Here is a 16,671-nt window from a genome sequence, read left to right on the forward strand (position 1 = left end):
CCCACTCCCATGCTCTCTCTCACATAATCAGGCTTCTTACTCCCATGCTTTCTTTTACACACACACACACACACACATACACACTGCCCCCCCAACACCAGGCTTCTTACACCCATGCTTTCTCCCATACCCAGATTTCTCACTTCCATGCTTTTTCTCTCTCTCACACACACATCAGTCACCTCCCTGAGCAGTCACTTTCATTGTCTCTCACATACACACACATCAGCTCTCTGACCAGTTTCTCTCAATCACATACAGACAGGCAGGCTGGCTGCTTCTCTCTCTTTCTCTCACTCACTTCCTCTCCCCCCCCCCCCCCAGCACAAATGGTAGCTGCAGCAGCCTCCTCCTCCAGTCCCCTGCAGGCCACGAAAGAAGAATCTCATTGGCCGCGGGAGGCTCATGCTACTGTCTCCTTTCCCGATTATCGTCTGCTTTGATTGCTCGGGGGCCAATGCTGCTGCCGCCGCTGCTATTTTTCCACGCGGCACGGCTCTTTCTCCTTCCCGCGCACCGCTCTGTGTATCACTTCCTGTTCCGGGTCACGGGGGGGGCAGGCGCGGGAAGAAGAAAAGGCCAGCCGCAGGTGCCACTGCTTCTTCTAGCACCGCTGCCGTTCCCACTGGGCTGGAACGTGCTGATAGCCCGGTGGCAACGGCAGCAGGGAAGGAAGAGCAGTGGGAGAGACCGGGAGCACGCAACACACGTGCCGGTGCTTGGCGACACACTGGTGTGTCGCGACACCAGTTGAGAAGCGCTGCTATAAGGCATTCTCAGAGAGCTTAGCCACGCATTTAGTGGACCTATTCAACTACATCCGAGATGGAGGTACTTTTTATGCCCAATCCAATACCGCTGGTATCACAGTGTTGCCTAAACCAACTGTACTATGTACAGTTGGTTTAGGCAACACTGTACATAGTCACTTTCAATGGCTCAACCATCCCAATTAACTGCCATGCCATAAATCTAGGTGTAACCATAAATACAGACTTATCAATGAAACAACAAATTTCCTCCCTAACAAAGAAATCATTCTACAAATTACAGCTTCTGAAACGTCTTCGTCCTCTTCTTTTCTATCGTGATTTCAGGACTGTTCTAACAATCTCTTATATTTTCTGGTCTAGACTATTGTAACGCTCTATATCTAGTCTATCTGACTCATCAATTCACCCGCTACAATTAGTTCAAAAATAGTGCAGCTCGCTTATTATCCGGTACCCTCCATTCGCAATCACATTACACCTATCTTACATTCCCTTCACTGGTTACCCCATATAAAATACAGGATAAAATAACAAAGTAATCTCAATCATTCATAGTTTAATTTACAACTCTACAATCCACTTGGCTTTGCACCTTACTCCTCCGCATTTACAACCCCACCCGACACTTAAGATCACTTACTCAAAATCTCTTAGACATTCCATCACCACGACAGGCCAGATTAGATATCACCAGGAAAAGAGCTTTTTCTGTTGCAGGACCATCTCTCTGGAACTCTTACCCAACCCACTCCGTTTAATATCAAAATCCTCATCATTTCAAAAAGGCTTTAAAAAACATTCTTTTTTCAACAAGCATTTAACATTCCCACTAAACATCTCCCCGATCAAAAATGAAACTCCATCCCCTAAATTTCTCTCATCAGATACATATTACATTATCGTCTCTCTTCTGTTAACCCATCCATGTTCTTTCTAGGACATTACAATTCGATAAGTTGCTACCCCCCCCTCTCCTCCCCCCCTCCATCCCTTTTACCCTCCCTACTCTTTACCCACGGCATGTTACCATTATTATTATTTTGTTATTTAATAATTTGTTTTAGCTAACATTTATCTAGCTATTTAGTTAAATTTATGTATTTTAAGTTTATTTTAGTTATATTTTATTTTTACTTTATTTTAACATATTGTAAACCGTTTTGATAAAATTTTATTTTAAAAAGCGGTATATAAATACTTTTAAATAAAATAAATAAAAGTACAGTGGTTTTTTCAACTGTTTTTTCAACACTGTACATAATACAGTGGTTTTTTCAACTGTACTATGATTTTGAGTTCAAACGTTTCTTGTATTTATACTGTATCTACACTATATTATAATATTACTATGTTCAATTGGCATTCTGTTCTATTGTTCCATGTAAAGCCCCTACCCCTTTTTTGGGCATTTCATTGTTTTATGTAAACCGGAGTGATTTATATTTCTTACAAGAACATCGGTATATAAAAATTAAAAATAAATAAATAAATAAATAAACCAGGCAGAGATCTCACATTATGCGGCTCATATTGGCCAATATCTCTATTCAACCAAGATTTAAAGCTAATGGCAAGGATATTAGCACTAAGATTAAATCATTATTTACCCTCTTTAATCCACTCAGATCAGGTGGGTTTTGTGCCCCAAAGAATGGCTGCAGACAATGTGAGGAAAATTTTAGATTTAGTATGGTGGGCAAAAAGAGAGAATATACCAATTACACTCCTCTCCATCGATGCAGAAAAGGCTTTTGACATGGTCATTGGCCTTTTTTGTTTCAAACTCTGATCAAAATGAATTTTGGCCCCTTCTTTTTGCAATGGCTTTCTCAATTATATGCCAGATCACATGCCATGGTCAAGGTGAATGGCGGATATAGGGACAGCTTTGGTATTTACAGGGGGACCTGACAGGGATGTCCGCTCTCCCCGCTTTTATTTGCCATATTCTTAGAACCCTTTGCAACTAAGGTTTGGGAGTCATCCTCCATACTGGGGATCCCATTAGGGGACTATAATTTCAAACTTTCCCTAGTTGTGGACGATAATATGTTTACCTTAGCGGACCCTAATCATTCTTTAACAGGAGTAAAGAACTAGTGCTATTCAGCAATGTCTCGAGGTTCAAGGTAAACTTTGAAAAATCTGAATTATTAAGCATAAATTTAAATCGAATAGATATCCAAAACATTACTCAGACCTTTCCTTTTCGTTGGGCCAAAAAGTCGCTTAAATACCTGGGAATTCATATTAACGCCAACTTAAATGAGCTCTATAATCTTAATTATATACCTTTATCAAAAACCATAGACAAAGATTTGGACAAATGGCATAAGGGTTCATTTACATGGCTAGGGCGCATAGCTATAGTTAAAATGAACATCTTACCCTGATTTCTATATTTATTTACCACACTGCCCATATTACTGCCATCTGCTTTTTTGCAGAAAACACAAAAGAAAATTTTAGATTTTATATGGCGGCGTCAACCACCCAGGGTAGCCAGGCGCGTTTTATATCAAAATAAACAAGGTGGATTAGGAATGCCTGATTTCCAAATTTACTATGCTGCTGCCCAAATCAACGCTGTAATTGATATAGCCAGGGTGTATATTCCCAAGCAATGGGTCCAAGCAGATCAAATTATGATTGGACTGATGCCGATAGGATCCCTTCCATGGCAACCTCGACAGACATGGCAACATACAAATTTGTATACCTTGGTCACTAAGGACCACTTTGGTAACCTGGGACAAATGGAAGAGAAAGATAGTGGGGAATTATTCTTATTACTACCAAACTCACTTGTATCACAATACAGACTATCGGTCACCAATCTGAGATTTTTCAGGTATGGAAATTAGCAGGTATTACTGCCATTGGCAGCCTCTTTCAAGGAAGTGAACTAATGACAGTGAATCAATTAATGGATAAATATACACTATCGCCGACAGGTTTTCTTGCCTACGCGCAAGTCAGGCATTTCATTAAAAAGATTGATAGCCAACAGACACTATGAGGTACCTGGTGCCTTTTTGAGAACATGTGCCTTATAGCTAACATATTAACTAAAGGAGTTTCAAAAATCTATCAGCTCTTAAATATAACAGATTCTTCCACCTTTAATCATCTATCAAAATGGGAAGTGGATTTTGGAGAAACTATATCCCCTAAGATGTGGGAAGTTATTTTCCATAACGTAAGCAAGTGCTCTATATCAGCAAGGCTGCAAGAACATAGCTATAAATTACTTTATAGGTGGTATCTAGACCCTGAAAAATTACATAAGATTTTCCTTACAATACCTTCCACATGCTGGAGAGGCTGTGGTGATACTGGCTCCTTTTTCCATATTTGGTGGAAATGTATAAAGATTCCTCCCTTTTGGCAAATAATCACACCATGGATGAATCAATTATTCCAAGTGTCCTTCACACTAACTCCACTAATAGCTTTACTAAATGGCCCTATAGATACCTTAACCTAAATATCAGCAAAAGCCGCCTGCACAGTCATTGCTCAGCACTGAAATCTGTAGATGTCCCAACTCTGCAGGAGGTAGAGGCCAAACTTCAAGTTCACCGTTGACTAGATTTGACAGCCCTACAACATGATCGGGTGGCCTTCCATTTCAAGGTTTGGCAACCACTATGCGGATAAGCTTATAAAGGCTATAAATCCAATATGCTTAATAGTTACTGTTCTCACTTTCTTTTGATAATCCCAGGAACCCAGGGAAAAAACTAACTTATGATTTGTGGGGAAGGTGACAGGAAATGAAACTCCTCTCAGGATGTACCATTATGTAATGTTCTGTATACTATTGTGTGATACCATGGGGTAGATTTTCAAAAAACGTGAATAGGCGTACTTTTGCTGGCGCATCAGACGCAAGCAAAAGTACGCTGGATTTTAGTAGATACGCGCGGAGTCGCATGTATCCGCTAAAATCCTGGATCGGCGCGCACAAGGCTATGAATTCTGTATAGCCGGCGCGCGCCGAGCCGCGCAGCCTACCCCCGTTCCCTCCGAGGCCGCTCCGAAATCGGAGCGGCCTCGGAGGGAATCCTCTATTCCCTGTACGTACCTGGATCAGTCCAGACAGTGGGTTATGTCCCCAATCCAGCAGATGGAGTCAGCACAAGCTTTGAGGGGGCGTATCCATATATACTACTACCCCCTCTGCAGGAGTTCAGTATCTTCTGACTCCAGCAGATGCGAGTAGGGGAATCAGGCTTCCCCTCCTTTTCCTTTTTCTTCACTTTTCTTGCTTGATTATGGCTTGTTGTTGTCTTTTTCTGTGGATCAAGTTTGTATCAAGTTTGTATTAAGTTTAAAAAAAAAAAAAAGGCAGAGTTCTTTCAACTTCTGGGGAGTGGCTTATCTTCCTTGTCTCTTCTCTGCGGCCTTGCTGTTTATTTCTCGTTGCAGCCAGGGGTAAGTTTGTTTTTCCTTTGTAGTTTTTTTTTCCTTCACAGCTCAGCCCCCGGTGCCCGCGAAAGCCGGTGGAGCCGGCCTCTTCGCTCTTTACTCCCTCACCCGCGGCCATTTTACAGCTCCTCATGGGCTGCTAAGCCATTTAGGGAAAGATGTCTGGGGCGGGTCGTGTGGCCGGGAAGGCCCCCCCGCGGCACCCTCCTCTATTTTCGGACAGCGGGCAGTGCGGGCCGACTGGGCCCTCCCGCAGCGGCGCTTTTGTGCGCGTGGCCCCCCCCGTGGCTTTTTCTTTTCTCCTACAGCGATCCCGATGCCGCGGCCGTCCCGCTGAGCGGCCTGCGGAGACCCGGGGTCCCGGATTTCCCGGGAGGGCATCTGTGCACGATGCCTTCCCAGGGGGGAAGGTACCTCACAGTCCCTGACTGATTTCTCTTTTTTGCCCGAGCGGCGCGGGCCGGCCACTCCGCCATTTTTGGCGGGAACGGCGGCCATTTTACATTGTGAGCGCCCTGAGGCGCAAGCCACGAGGGGGAACGGATCCCTGGAGGCCACGAGGGAGAACGGATCCCTGGAGGACTCTACCAGCGGGGGTGTTCCCCCGATTTTGGTGCAGGAACCAAGCACCCAGAGCCAGGGAGCAGGAACCAAGCCGCCCCCGAAGCGCACCCGAGCAGGCCGGGGTTCTCTCCGGAGTTTATCCTGCTCATGCATACCGCTTATCTGCAGGGGCTGGAAGCACCTGTGGGACCCCCCCCCCCTCCTAAGATCCCTCGGATGTCGCCCTCGACGCCGGCCCCCCCCGACCCTCCGGGAGTGGGGGCCTCCCGCCTTCCTACCCGGGTCCGATCCACGCCCGCGGCAGTGGGGGCGGTGCCAGACCCAGCGGGACATGGACTTGACCTCCCGGACGGGGGGACAAGGGGACAGCACGCAGGAGGGGGATGATCCGCGTACCCTACGCCTCTTCCAGAGGGAAGAGCTGGACGACCTCTTCCCGCAGATCATCCAAGAATTAGATTTGGACCCGCCACCAGACCCGCCTGCCCCAGTAGCTCCCGCTGTCGTCACTTCAAGGAAGGGAGATCCTGTCCTGGCGGCAATCCGGCTGAGGGCTCGGGTTTTTCCCATTCATGACTCGTTTTTACAACTTCTCACCAGGGAATGGGACACCCCGGAGGCCTCCCTGAAGAGCAGCCGGGCTATGGAAAAGCTGTACCCGCCTCCCCCGAAGATTCTGGACCTCATCAAGGTCCCAAAGGTGGACTCCGCAGTGTCGGCGGTCACGAAGAGGACGACTATCCCAGTGACGGGAGGTGCGGCGTTGCGGGACACACAGGATCGTAAGTTGGAAGTTTTCCTTAAGCGGGTTTTCGAGGTCTCACTCCTCACGTCTCAGAACCTGCCGTCCGATGAGGCTGCCCAGGCAGATCGGCTAGAAGCTGCAGTGGCGTATGGGGCGGACGCCTCGTACGACCTTTTTCGGGTCCTCGCAAGATCCATGGTTTCGGTAGTGGCAGCACGACGACTACTGTGGCTACGCAATGGGCGGCTGATACGTCCTCTAAGTCGAGTCTGGGCTCTCTTCCCTTCAGGGGCAAGTTCCTCTTCGGGGAGGATTTGGACCAGATCATCAAGTCCCTGGGGGAGAACGCTGTTCATCGGCTGCCGGAGGATAGGTTTCGACCATCCAGAGCATTTTCTTCTTCTCGGACCAGAGCCAGAGCGCAACGGCGCTACAGGGGATACAGACAGGCGGGCTCCCGGTCATCCGCCCCCAGGTCTCAGCCCTGGTCGTGCTCCTTTCGCGGGCGTCGGCCCGCACGCACTACTCCCGGAACCGGGAACCCCTATACCAAGTCTTCACAATGATGCAAGTCTCGCCCACTCCCCTGTCCCCAGGATTGGGGACCGACTAACGTATTTCTACGCGGAGTGGGCACGGATCATCTCGGACCAGTGGGTCCTGGATACCATAAAACACGGCTACGCATTGGAATTTGTCCGCCCCCCGCACGGAAGGTTCATCTTTTCCCCCTGTGGCTCGGACCTCAAGAGAGGAGCGGTGCTGCTGACTCTGGACAGACTCCGGGAGATAGGCGCTATTGCGCCCGTGCCCTTCGGAGAGGTGGGCTCGGGCCACTATTCCATCTATTTCGTCGTACCAAAGAAGGACGGTTCCTTCCGGCCTATCCTAGACCTCAAGGAAGTCAACAAATCCCTTCGAGTCGTTCGGTTCCGCATGGAAAACGCTCCGGTCAGTGATTGCGGCGGTGCATCGGGGGGAGTTCCTCTCCTCCCTGGACTTAATGGAGACCTACCTGCACATTCCCATCTGCCCGGACCACCACCGTTTCCTTCATTTCAAAATTCTGGACCAGCATTTTCAGTTCACGGCTCTCCCGTTCGGATTGCGGCAGCGCCGCGCACCTTCACCAAGATCATGGTAGTCGTGGCGGCAGCTCTCCGGAAGGAGGGCATCCTGGTTCATCCTTATCTGGACGATTGGCTCCTCCGGGTGAAGTCATTCGATCATGGACGCTCAGCGGTGACTCGAGTAGTACGGTTTCTACATTCCCTGGGATGGGTAGTGAACTTCACCAAGAGCTCCCTCATGCCCTTGCAACGCTTGGGTTTTTTTTGGGGGCGACCTTCGACACCCTACTGGGCAAAGTTTTTCTGCGCCAGGACAAAGCTCAATCCTTGCGGGATCACACACGACGGTTCTCTGCGTTACCAGAGCCCACCTCCTGGGACTACCTGCAACTCCTGGGAGTGATGGGGTCCACCATCGACCTTGTACCTTGGGCTTTCGCGCACATCAGGACCTTACAGTGGGCGCTCCTCTCCCGTTGGAAACCAGTATCGCAGGACTACCAGATGATTCTCCCGCTCCTGCAGAATGCCAGGGACAGTCTGGGCTGGTGGTTGGATCCGCCGAACCTAGCCCGTGGCGTGTCCCTCGATCTGCCAAATTGGGTGGTGGTGACCACCGATGCCAGTCTAGCAGGCTGGGGTGCAGTCTGCGATCGAAGCGCCACGCAGGGGACGTGGTCCACGGTAGAGGCGAAGTGGTCAATCAACCGTCTGGAAACCAGAGCGTTCCGGCTAGCTCTGCGACATTTCCTCCCGCTTCTTCGGAACCGGGAAGTCAGAATCCTATCGGACAACGCTACCACCGTGGCCTACATCAACCGACAAGGAGGCACGTGCAGCCCGCAGGTCGCGCTCGAGGCGGCGCTGCTGATGCAATGGGCGGAGCGTCATCTCGTCCGGCTAGCGGCCTCGCACATCGCTGGTGTGGACAACGTCCAGGCGGACTTCCTCAGTCGTCAACTGCTGGACCCCGGAGAGTGGTCTCTCTCCGACAAAGCGATGCAACTTCTCGTCCATCGGTGGGGGGCCCCCCACTTGGATCTGATGGCGTCCGCTCTCAACGCCAAGGCTCCACGCTTCTTCAGTCGCCGGAGAGAGCGCGGCGCGGAGGGAGTGGATGCCCTGGTCCTCCTGTGGCCGCCACATCTTCTGCTCTACGCTTTTCCACCATGGCCCCTGGTGGGCAGGATGCTCCGCAGAATAGAAAGCCATCAGGGGACCGTGGTTTTCGTCGCCCCGGAATGGCCCAGGCGACCCTGGTTTGCAGACCTGCTACAGCTGGTGATCGACGGGCCAATCAGGCTGGGGCACCTCCCCCAGCGCCTACATCAGGGCCCGGTATTTTTCGAGCAGGCAGAACTCTTCTGTCTTGCGGCCTGGCTTTTGTGAGGCGCCGCCTCTGGCGTTGGGGCTACCCGGAGGCGGTAGTATCCATGCTATTGCGGGCACGAAAGACATCGACGTCGGCGGCCTATGTTCGAGCTGTGGTGTACCAGCCAGGCCACGAGACCCGCTAAGGCTTCTGTACCTCAGATCCTTCAGTTTCTACAGGCGGGGGTGGAAAAAGGGCTCGCCTATAATTCACTACGGGTTCAGGTGGCCGCCCTTGGTTTGCTGTTGAGCGATGGGGGCTGTCTTCTACAGTATCCTGACATTGCTTGTTTTCTCCAGGGTGTCAAGCATATGCGTCCTCCGTTACGGGACCCTTGTCCCTCCCGGAGTCTTAACCTTGTGCTTCGCTCCCTGTCGGGACCACCGTTCGAGCCGCTGCGCAGCGCAACGATAAAGGATCTCACTCTCAAGACTGTATTTCTTGTGGCCATCTGTTCCGCTCGACGCATCTCAGAGCTGCAGGCTCTGTCGTGTAGAGAGCCCTATCTCCGTTTCTCCGACTCTGGAGTTTCGCTTCGCACCGTTCCCTCCTTCCTTCCGAAGGTGGTTTCTGCATTCCATGTGAACCAGACGGTGGAGTTGCCGTCCTTCTCTTCCTCAGAGCCGAAGTCTCTCCATCTCTTGAATGTCAAGCGCACTCTGCGCCTCTATCTGGAGGCTACAAATGAGTTCCAGACCTCTGACCATCTCTTTGTACTCTGGGCCAGTCCTAAGAAGGGGTCTCAGGCTTCGAAGACTACCATTGCCAGATGGCTGAAGGCCGGCATTGCTGCTTCCTACATTGGGTCGGGTCGGACTCCCCCACCCGGAATCATAGCGCATTCTACACGTTCTCAGGCGGCTTCCTGGGCGGAGGTTCGCTCGGTATCCTCGCAGGAAATTTGTAGGGCAGCCACCTGGAAATCGTTACACACGTTCTCGAGGCACTATCGTCTGCACCTCGCCTCTTCAGTCTCTGGACACTTTGGCGAGCAGGTTCTCCGAGCAGGCCTCGCAGGACCCCACCCGATTTAGGGAAGCTTGGGTACATCCCACTGTCTGGACTGATCCAGGTACGTACAGGGAAAAGAAAATTATTACTTACCTGCTAATTTTCGTTCCTGTAGTACCATGGATCAGTCCAGACGCCCACCGCGTTTGGGTTCTTGATCCTGCTCAGCTCTGCGCTACTTCTTGCTCGCAGTGTTCTGTGTCTTCACAGTCGTTTCTTTTCGCTGTTTTTCACAGCTCCCTACAAGTTGGTAGGATGTTTGCAGTTACTTGTTGCGGTTACAATTGTTTTCATTATCTGTTTCCACAAACTTGATCCTTCGGGGGTTTCTACTCTGGCTTTGATATACTCGATACTGAACTCCTGCAGAGGGGGTAGTAGTATATATGGATACGCCCCCTCAAAGCTTGTGCTGACTCCATCTGCTGGATTGGGGACATAACCCACTGTCTGGACTGATCCATGGTACTACAGGAACGAAAATTAGCAGGTAAGTAATAATTTTCTTACGCCCTCCCCTCACCTTCCCCTCCCTTCCTCTACCTAACCCACCCGCCTGGCCCTGTCTACACCCCCCCCTTACCTTTCTCCAGGGATTTACACCTCCCGGAGGGAGAAGTAAATCCCCGCGCGCCAGCGGGCCTGTTGCGCGCCGGGACGCGACCTGGGGGCGGGAACGGAGGGCGCGGCCACGCCCCCGGACCGCCCCGGGCCGTAGCCACGCCCCCGTACCCGCCCCCAAAACGCTGCCGACACGCCCCCTAAACGCCGCGACGACCGGGCCCGCCCCCGACACGCCCCCCTCGGAGAACCCCGGGACTTACGCGAGTCCCGGGGCTCTGCGCGCGCCAGTAAGCCTATGTAAAATAGGCTCACCGGCGCGCAGGGCCCTGCTCGCCTAAATCCGCCCGGTTTTGGGCGGATTTAGGCGAGCAGGGCTCTGAAAATCCGCCCCCATGGATATAATAGCTCTCCAAGTGGTATTTCAAGATCAGAAGTTCATTGACATTGTGATCTTAAGACTACTATGATTCATCCTCAGCCTGTGACGGAAGTCTCCGAAGCCAGTACCATAGTTTGAAGATTGCAAGATGGACAAGCAGGAAAGGGGTGGGTGGGATAACGGAACAGGAGAGAAGATACCACAATACAGACTTTTGTTTGGGATGCTTAAGAATTGCTACTTTTGATATTGTTTTAGCAACTGTTTAATTCCCAATATGTTATGTACAATAGCATTGCACTGTATTGAATTTGAAAATATTAATAAAATTTAAATTAAAAAAAATTAAAGTATAAGAAAATAGTAAACAAATACTAATACAAGCCATAATCCTATTAATTTTTTTAGGAGCTAACGTGCGCAGCCTTTCATTTCTTGTTTTTATTTTCATTGCCAAATGCTTGTTTTAAAAAGCCAGGTCTTTAACATATCTTTAAATAACTTGTAGTTTCTTTGAACTCTTAACTCTAATAGTATAGGGTTCCACAACTTATGCCCTGCTAAGGACAGAGCTCGATCTCTAACCTGCGTCAGTCATGCTGTTTTCATTGAGGGAACAGTTAATAAAGCCTGATTTGCAGATCTAAGATTTCTTTGCGGCACGTGCAGGCGAATAGCAGTGTTAAGCCACTCTGCTTTGTCATCATAGATGAGCTTATGTATCAAGCATAATGCTTTATATTGAATTCTTTGATCAATTGGTAACCAATGGAGGTCTGCCAATGTAGCTGTGATATGATCCCTTCTCTTTCCTATCAATACTCTTGCTGCAGAATTCTGCAGTATTTGAAGTGGTCTCAATGTGGTATAAGGTAGTCCCAATAATAAAGCATTGCAATAATTGATACTTGCAAATATGTTTGTAGTACTGTTCTAAAATTAGCAAATGTGTGGACAATGTGCAGGTGGATTCTCAGCAGGCAACAGCTGGATCTGGGAGAATGGGAGCTGTCAGCAGAGGCCTTTGCCCTCATTTGGCACAGCTGGAGCTCATCCCAGTTCAATCTCATTGTAACTCAGAAGAATGCCAAGCTGATCAGATTTTTCAGCTGCTGGAGGGAATTTCTTTGAAGTATCAATGCTCTGGTACAGGCGTAGCCCGTGAGACTTCTGCTGTATGTATTTCCCCCGTGGTCACTCGTCAATTGGATGCTGCGACGCATCGAACAACATCAGGGAAGAGTGATCCTGGTGGTGCCGGCATGGCCGTACTAGCCATGGTTTGCAGATCTGTTTCAGCTGATAGCAGACTGTCCTGTCCGGTTAAGCCACTTGAGGGCTCATCTTTTTGGAGTAAGCGGCTCGCTTCTGTCTAGCGGCCTAGCTTGTGAGAGGCAGTGCTTCCGCTTGAAGGGGGTATTCAGAGCCAGTGATTACTACTCCAGGCTAGAAGGTCTTCTGCTTCCTTGGTGCATATTTGAGTCTGGAGAATGTTTGAGACTTGGTGAGGGGTCCATCTCGCTGATCCTTTGCAGGTGGACATTGCCCAGGTCTTGGGCTTTTTGCAAGATGACTTGTCAAAGGGTTTAGCCTATAATTTTCTCAGAGTCCAGGTAGCAGCCTCGGGCTGTTTCCGTGTGAGGTTTCAAGGGCGGCCACTACCGTCTCATCCGAACATAGATTTTCTTATATCCATAATACTACCTTATATAACTATTATTTGTATCTAGCTAGTTATCTAATTAAGCTGTTATACTGTATCAGGACATCATAAGGCTTGCCTTAGACCACTAGTTATATGTAAACTGATGTGATATGGCAAATCGAATGTCAGTATAGGAAAAATAAATAAAGGAGCAAAGCATTTGCATTGTCCGGTTTGTAGGATTTTTCAGTCTTTGAATCTTAATCTGGTTCTTCGGGTACTGTGTGGGCCTCCTTTTGAACCATTAAGGAGGGCATCTTTGAAGGACCTCAACTTGAAAATTGTTTTCCTGGTGTGATTTGTTCAGCTAGGGAAATTTAGGAGCTACAAGCCTTATTGTGCAGAGATCTTTTTGCAGCTTTTGGACAACGGAGTTTCGTTGTGTACGGTGCTTTCCTTTTTACCTAAAGTCATGTCGGCCTTTTATCTTAGCCAGACTATGGTATTACTGGGCTTTCCGCATCTGTTTATTTAACCCTGTTAAATGTATAACGCTCCGGCGTAAGTTCCTGTTCATTGTACACCGACGTGATATCTTTGAGCGGCGGTATATAAAAAACTATAAATAAATAAATCTGACGTCTGGTTCGCCCCATTCAAAGGAGCTTCATCTTTTGGATGTGCGTCAGGTCCTATTGTGGTGTCTCAAAGTTACTAATGACTTTCGGAGGTTGGACCACCTTTGCCTTATTCAGTGGACCAAAGAAGGGTTGCAAAGCAGCTAAGAGCACGATTGCAAGATGGTTGAAGGAAACAATTATTTCAGCCTGTATTTGTAAGGGTTGATTGGTCCCGGAAGGGCTGCGGGCACGTATTACTATGGCACAAGCAGCCTCTTGGCAGAGTGTCAGTTGGTTTTTCCACAGGAGATTTGTCGAGCAGTGACTTGGTCTTTCCACACTTTTACTAAATATTACTGTTTGGATGCTAGGGCTCTAGAGGAGGCCACGTTTGTTGAACGTGTGCTGGTCTTTTGGGTTCCCACCCAGTGTAGAAGGGCTTGGGTATATCCCACTTGCTGGACTGATCTGGGGTATGCACCAAAATCACAGAACATATAGAAAGACATGGTTTAATGGAACAAAGTCAGCATGGCTTTACCCAGGGCAAGTCTTGGCCTCACAAATCTGCTTCACTTTTTTGAAGGAGTTAATAAACAGTGGATAAAGGTGAAACCAGATTAGATATAGTATACTTGGATTTCAGAAGGCGTCTTTTGACAAAGTTCCTCATGAGAGGCTTCTAGGAAAAGTAAAAGTCATGGGATAGGTGCGATGTCCTTTCGTGGATTGCAAACTGGCTAAAAGACAGGAAAACAGAGAGTAGGATTAAATGGGCAATTTTCTCAGTGGAAGGGGAGTGGACAGTGGAGTGCCTCAGGGACTAGTCTTGGGACCTTTACTTTTCAATATATTTATAAATGATCTGGAAAGAAATACGACGAGTGAGATAATCAAATTTTGCAGATGACACAAAATTGTTCAGAATAGTTAAATACAAGCAGATTGTGATAAATTGCAGGAAGACCTTGTGAGACTGGAAAATTGGGCATCCAAATGGCAGATGAAATTTAATGTGGATAAGTGCAAGGTGATGCATATAGGGAAAAATAACCCATGCTATAATTACACAATGTTGGGTTCCATATTAGGTGCTACAACCCAAGAAAGAGATCTAGGTGTCATAGTGGATAACACATTGAAATCGTCGTACAGTGTGCTGCGGCAGTCAAAAAAAGCAAACAATGTTGGGAATTATTAGAAAGGGAATGGTGAATAAAACGGAAAATGTCATAATGCCTCTGTATCGCTCCATGGTGAGACCACACCTTGAATATTGTGTACAATTCTGGTCGCCGCATCTCAAAAAAGATATAATTGCGATGGAGAAGGTACAGAGAAGGGTTACCAAAATGATATAGGGAATGGAACAGCTCCCCTATGAGGAAAGACTAAAGAGGTTAGGACTTTTCAGCTTGGAGAAGAGACAACTGAGGGGGGATATGATAGAGGTGTTTAAAATCATGAGAGGTCTAGAACGGGTAGATGTGAATCAGTTATTTACTCTTTCGGATAGTAGAAAGACTAGGGGGCACTCCATGAAGTTAGCATGGGGCACATTTAAAACTAATCGGAGAAAGTTCTTTTTTACTCAACGCACAAACTCTGGAATTTGTTGCCAGAGGATGTGGTTAGTGCAGTTAGTATAGCTGTGTTTAAAAAAGGATTGGATAAGTTCTTGGAGGAGAAGTCCATTACCTGCTATTAAGTTCACCTAGAGAATAGCCACTGCCATTAGCAAATGGTAACATGGAATAGACTTAGTTTTTGGGTACTTGCCAGGTTCTTGTGGCCTGGATTGGCCACTGTTGGAAGCAGGATGCTGGGCTTGATGGACCCTTGGTCTGATCCAGTATGGCATTTTCTTATGTTCTTATGTTTTTAAAGGAAAATTGGTTCTTACTGCAGAAGTTGAATGAGTGATTCAGAATTTGAACAAAGTTATACATAGCTTAAGCTATTTTGAGAGCGTAAGTTTTTTTTTCATTATCCTAAGTTGAGGGTTCAGTTTTGATGGGGGGTTCCAAGTATTCCTTAGCTCGCTCTAGAGGGAGAAATCCTTAGTTTGGGAAGTAGTCACCTTGGCTTGGGTACAGGTTAATACTGAGGGGGACTGCAGGTGGCACTCTGTTAAGTAGCAGTGACTGAAAAAGTTTTATTCTCTGCCTCCATCTGCTGCTAGGGATGCAAAACCCACTTGTCTGGACTGATCTGTGGTATTCCAGGAATGAAAATCAGCAGGTAAGAACCAATTTTTCTTTCCAGACAGGTTTATTTTTTATTTAGTTTTGAATTCAGTTTGGTGTAGCCACAAGATTGGCACTCATTCTGGGGCAGTCTGAACAGATACTTCAAAGATTTACTTGGAATTTGAGGGTGTACTCTAAAGTCAGACTAAGGCATAAGTGGGAGAAGTTTACAACCTTGAATCGGTCCTGTGATTATCTTGAAGTCTTCCTTATTCATTGCTAAATCTCTTCTGTAGGTGATGAAAAATGGATGTCTGTGAACATGATGAAGTGGATTTGATAACTTTTTTTCTTTTTTCCACCAGAGTATGAAAAGAAAAGGGCAATTCCAAACTTTGTGGATCGAATTTTTGGTGGTGAACTGACTAGTACAATTATGTGTGAGGAGTGCAGAAGTGTAAGTGAGTCCGTGCATGGATAATTCTCTAATAGTTTTATTTACAAATGGAAGCTACTGCTCACAAACCAACTGCAGTGATGCAGAAGTGGCAGAGATGTGATGGAAGAAAAAGACTATATGGCCTTTCTAGTCTGCCCATCTGCCCAACTAATTTAGCTTTATAGTTCCTGTTCCTCCCTCAGATCTTCTGTTTATCCCATGCTTTCTTGAATTCAGATACTGTTTTTATCTATAACACCTCCACTGGGAGGTTGTTCCATACATCTGTTACCTTGGCTGTAAAGAAATACTTCCTAAAATTACGCCTGTCATCCTTATCCTATACCCTTGTTTTAGAGCCGCCTTCCCATTGAAAGAAGCTTGCTTCCTGTGCATGAAACATTTGAGATATTTAAACATCGCTATCATATCTCCTATATCTCACCTTTCCTCTAGGGTATATATGTTCAAATCTTTGTCTATACCCATAAGCTTTAAAACAAAAACCACTGGTTTGAAAGTCCAAGATAATTAAAATGTTCCTGTTCAGTTCCCAGATCAGTCCAGCCACAAAGGTATTGTTCGCTATCATCAAATGGAAACAAAGAAGAAAAGCTTTACTGACACCGCGCTACTTATATTAGCATTCCAATCGCAGTCCCTCATCTGTCTCCAGCAGATGATAGAAATGTAAAACCTGCAGTCTATAGTAAAAAAAAAAATGTTTTAAATGTTCAATTGGAATTGTACTCCCTGGAGTGTTAGGTTCTGGGAAGGACCATCCTTCAGGTTGAGTGGGCAAGCAGGGATTGGTGACCCTAAATTCCACCCCCCGCTGCTCACCCTTGACTCTCAGATAGTGCTGGATG

At 47.5% G+C, this 16,671-nt stretch overlaps 1 protein-coding gene across 1 annotated transcript in view; it reads left to right on the forward strand.

The window, feature by feature from the left end:
* The window catches only part of USP16 (ubiquitin specific peptidase 16), a 557,777-nt gene that overhangs the window by 315,747 nt on the left and 225,359 nt on the right, over positions 1-16,671 (forward strand). Inside the window, exon 12 of the mRNA XM_029578724.1 lies at positions 15,729-15,820. Within this exon, the coding sequence (XP_029434584.1) occupies positions 15,729-15,820 (92 nt within the window). The remainder of the gene's footprint in view (positions 1-15,728; positions 15,821-16,671) is intronic.

Source organism: Rhinatrema bivittatum, chromosome 15 (assembly GCF_901001135.1).
Source record: "Rhinatrema bivittatum chromosome 15, aRhiBiv1.1, whole genome shotgun sequence".
In the NCBI taxonomy this organism is placed as follows: domain Eukaryota; kingdom Metazoa; phylum Chordata; class Amphibia; order Gymnophiona; family Rhinatrematidae; genus Rhinatrema; species Rhinatrema bivittatum.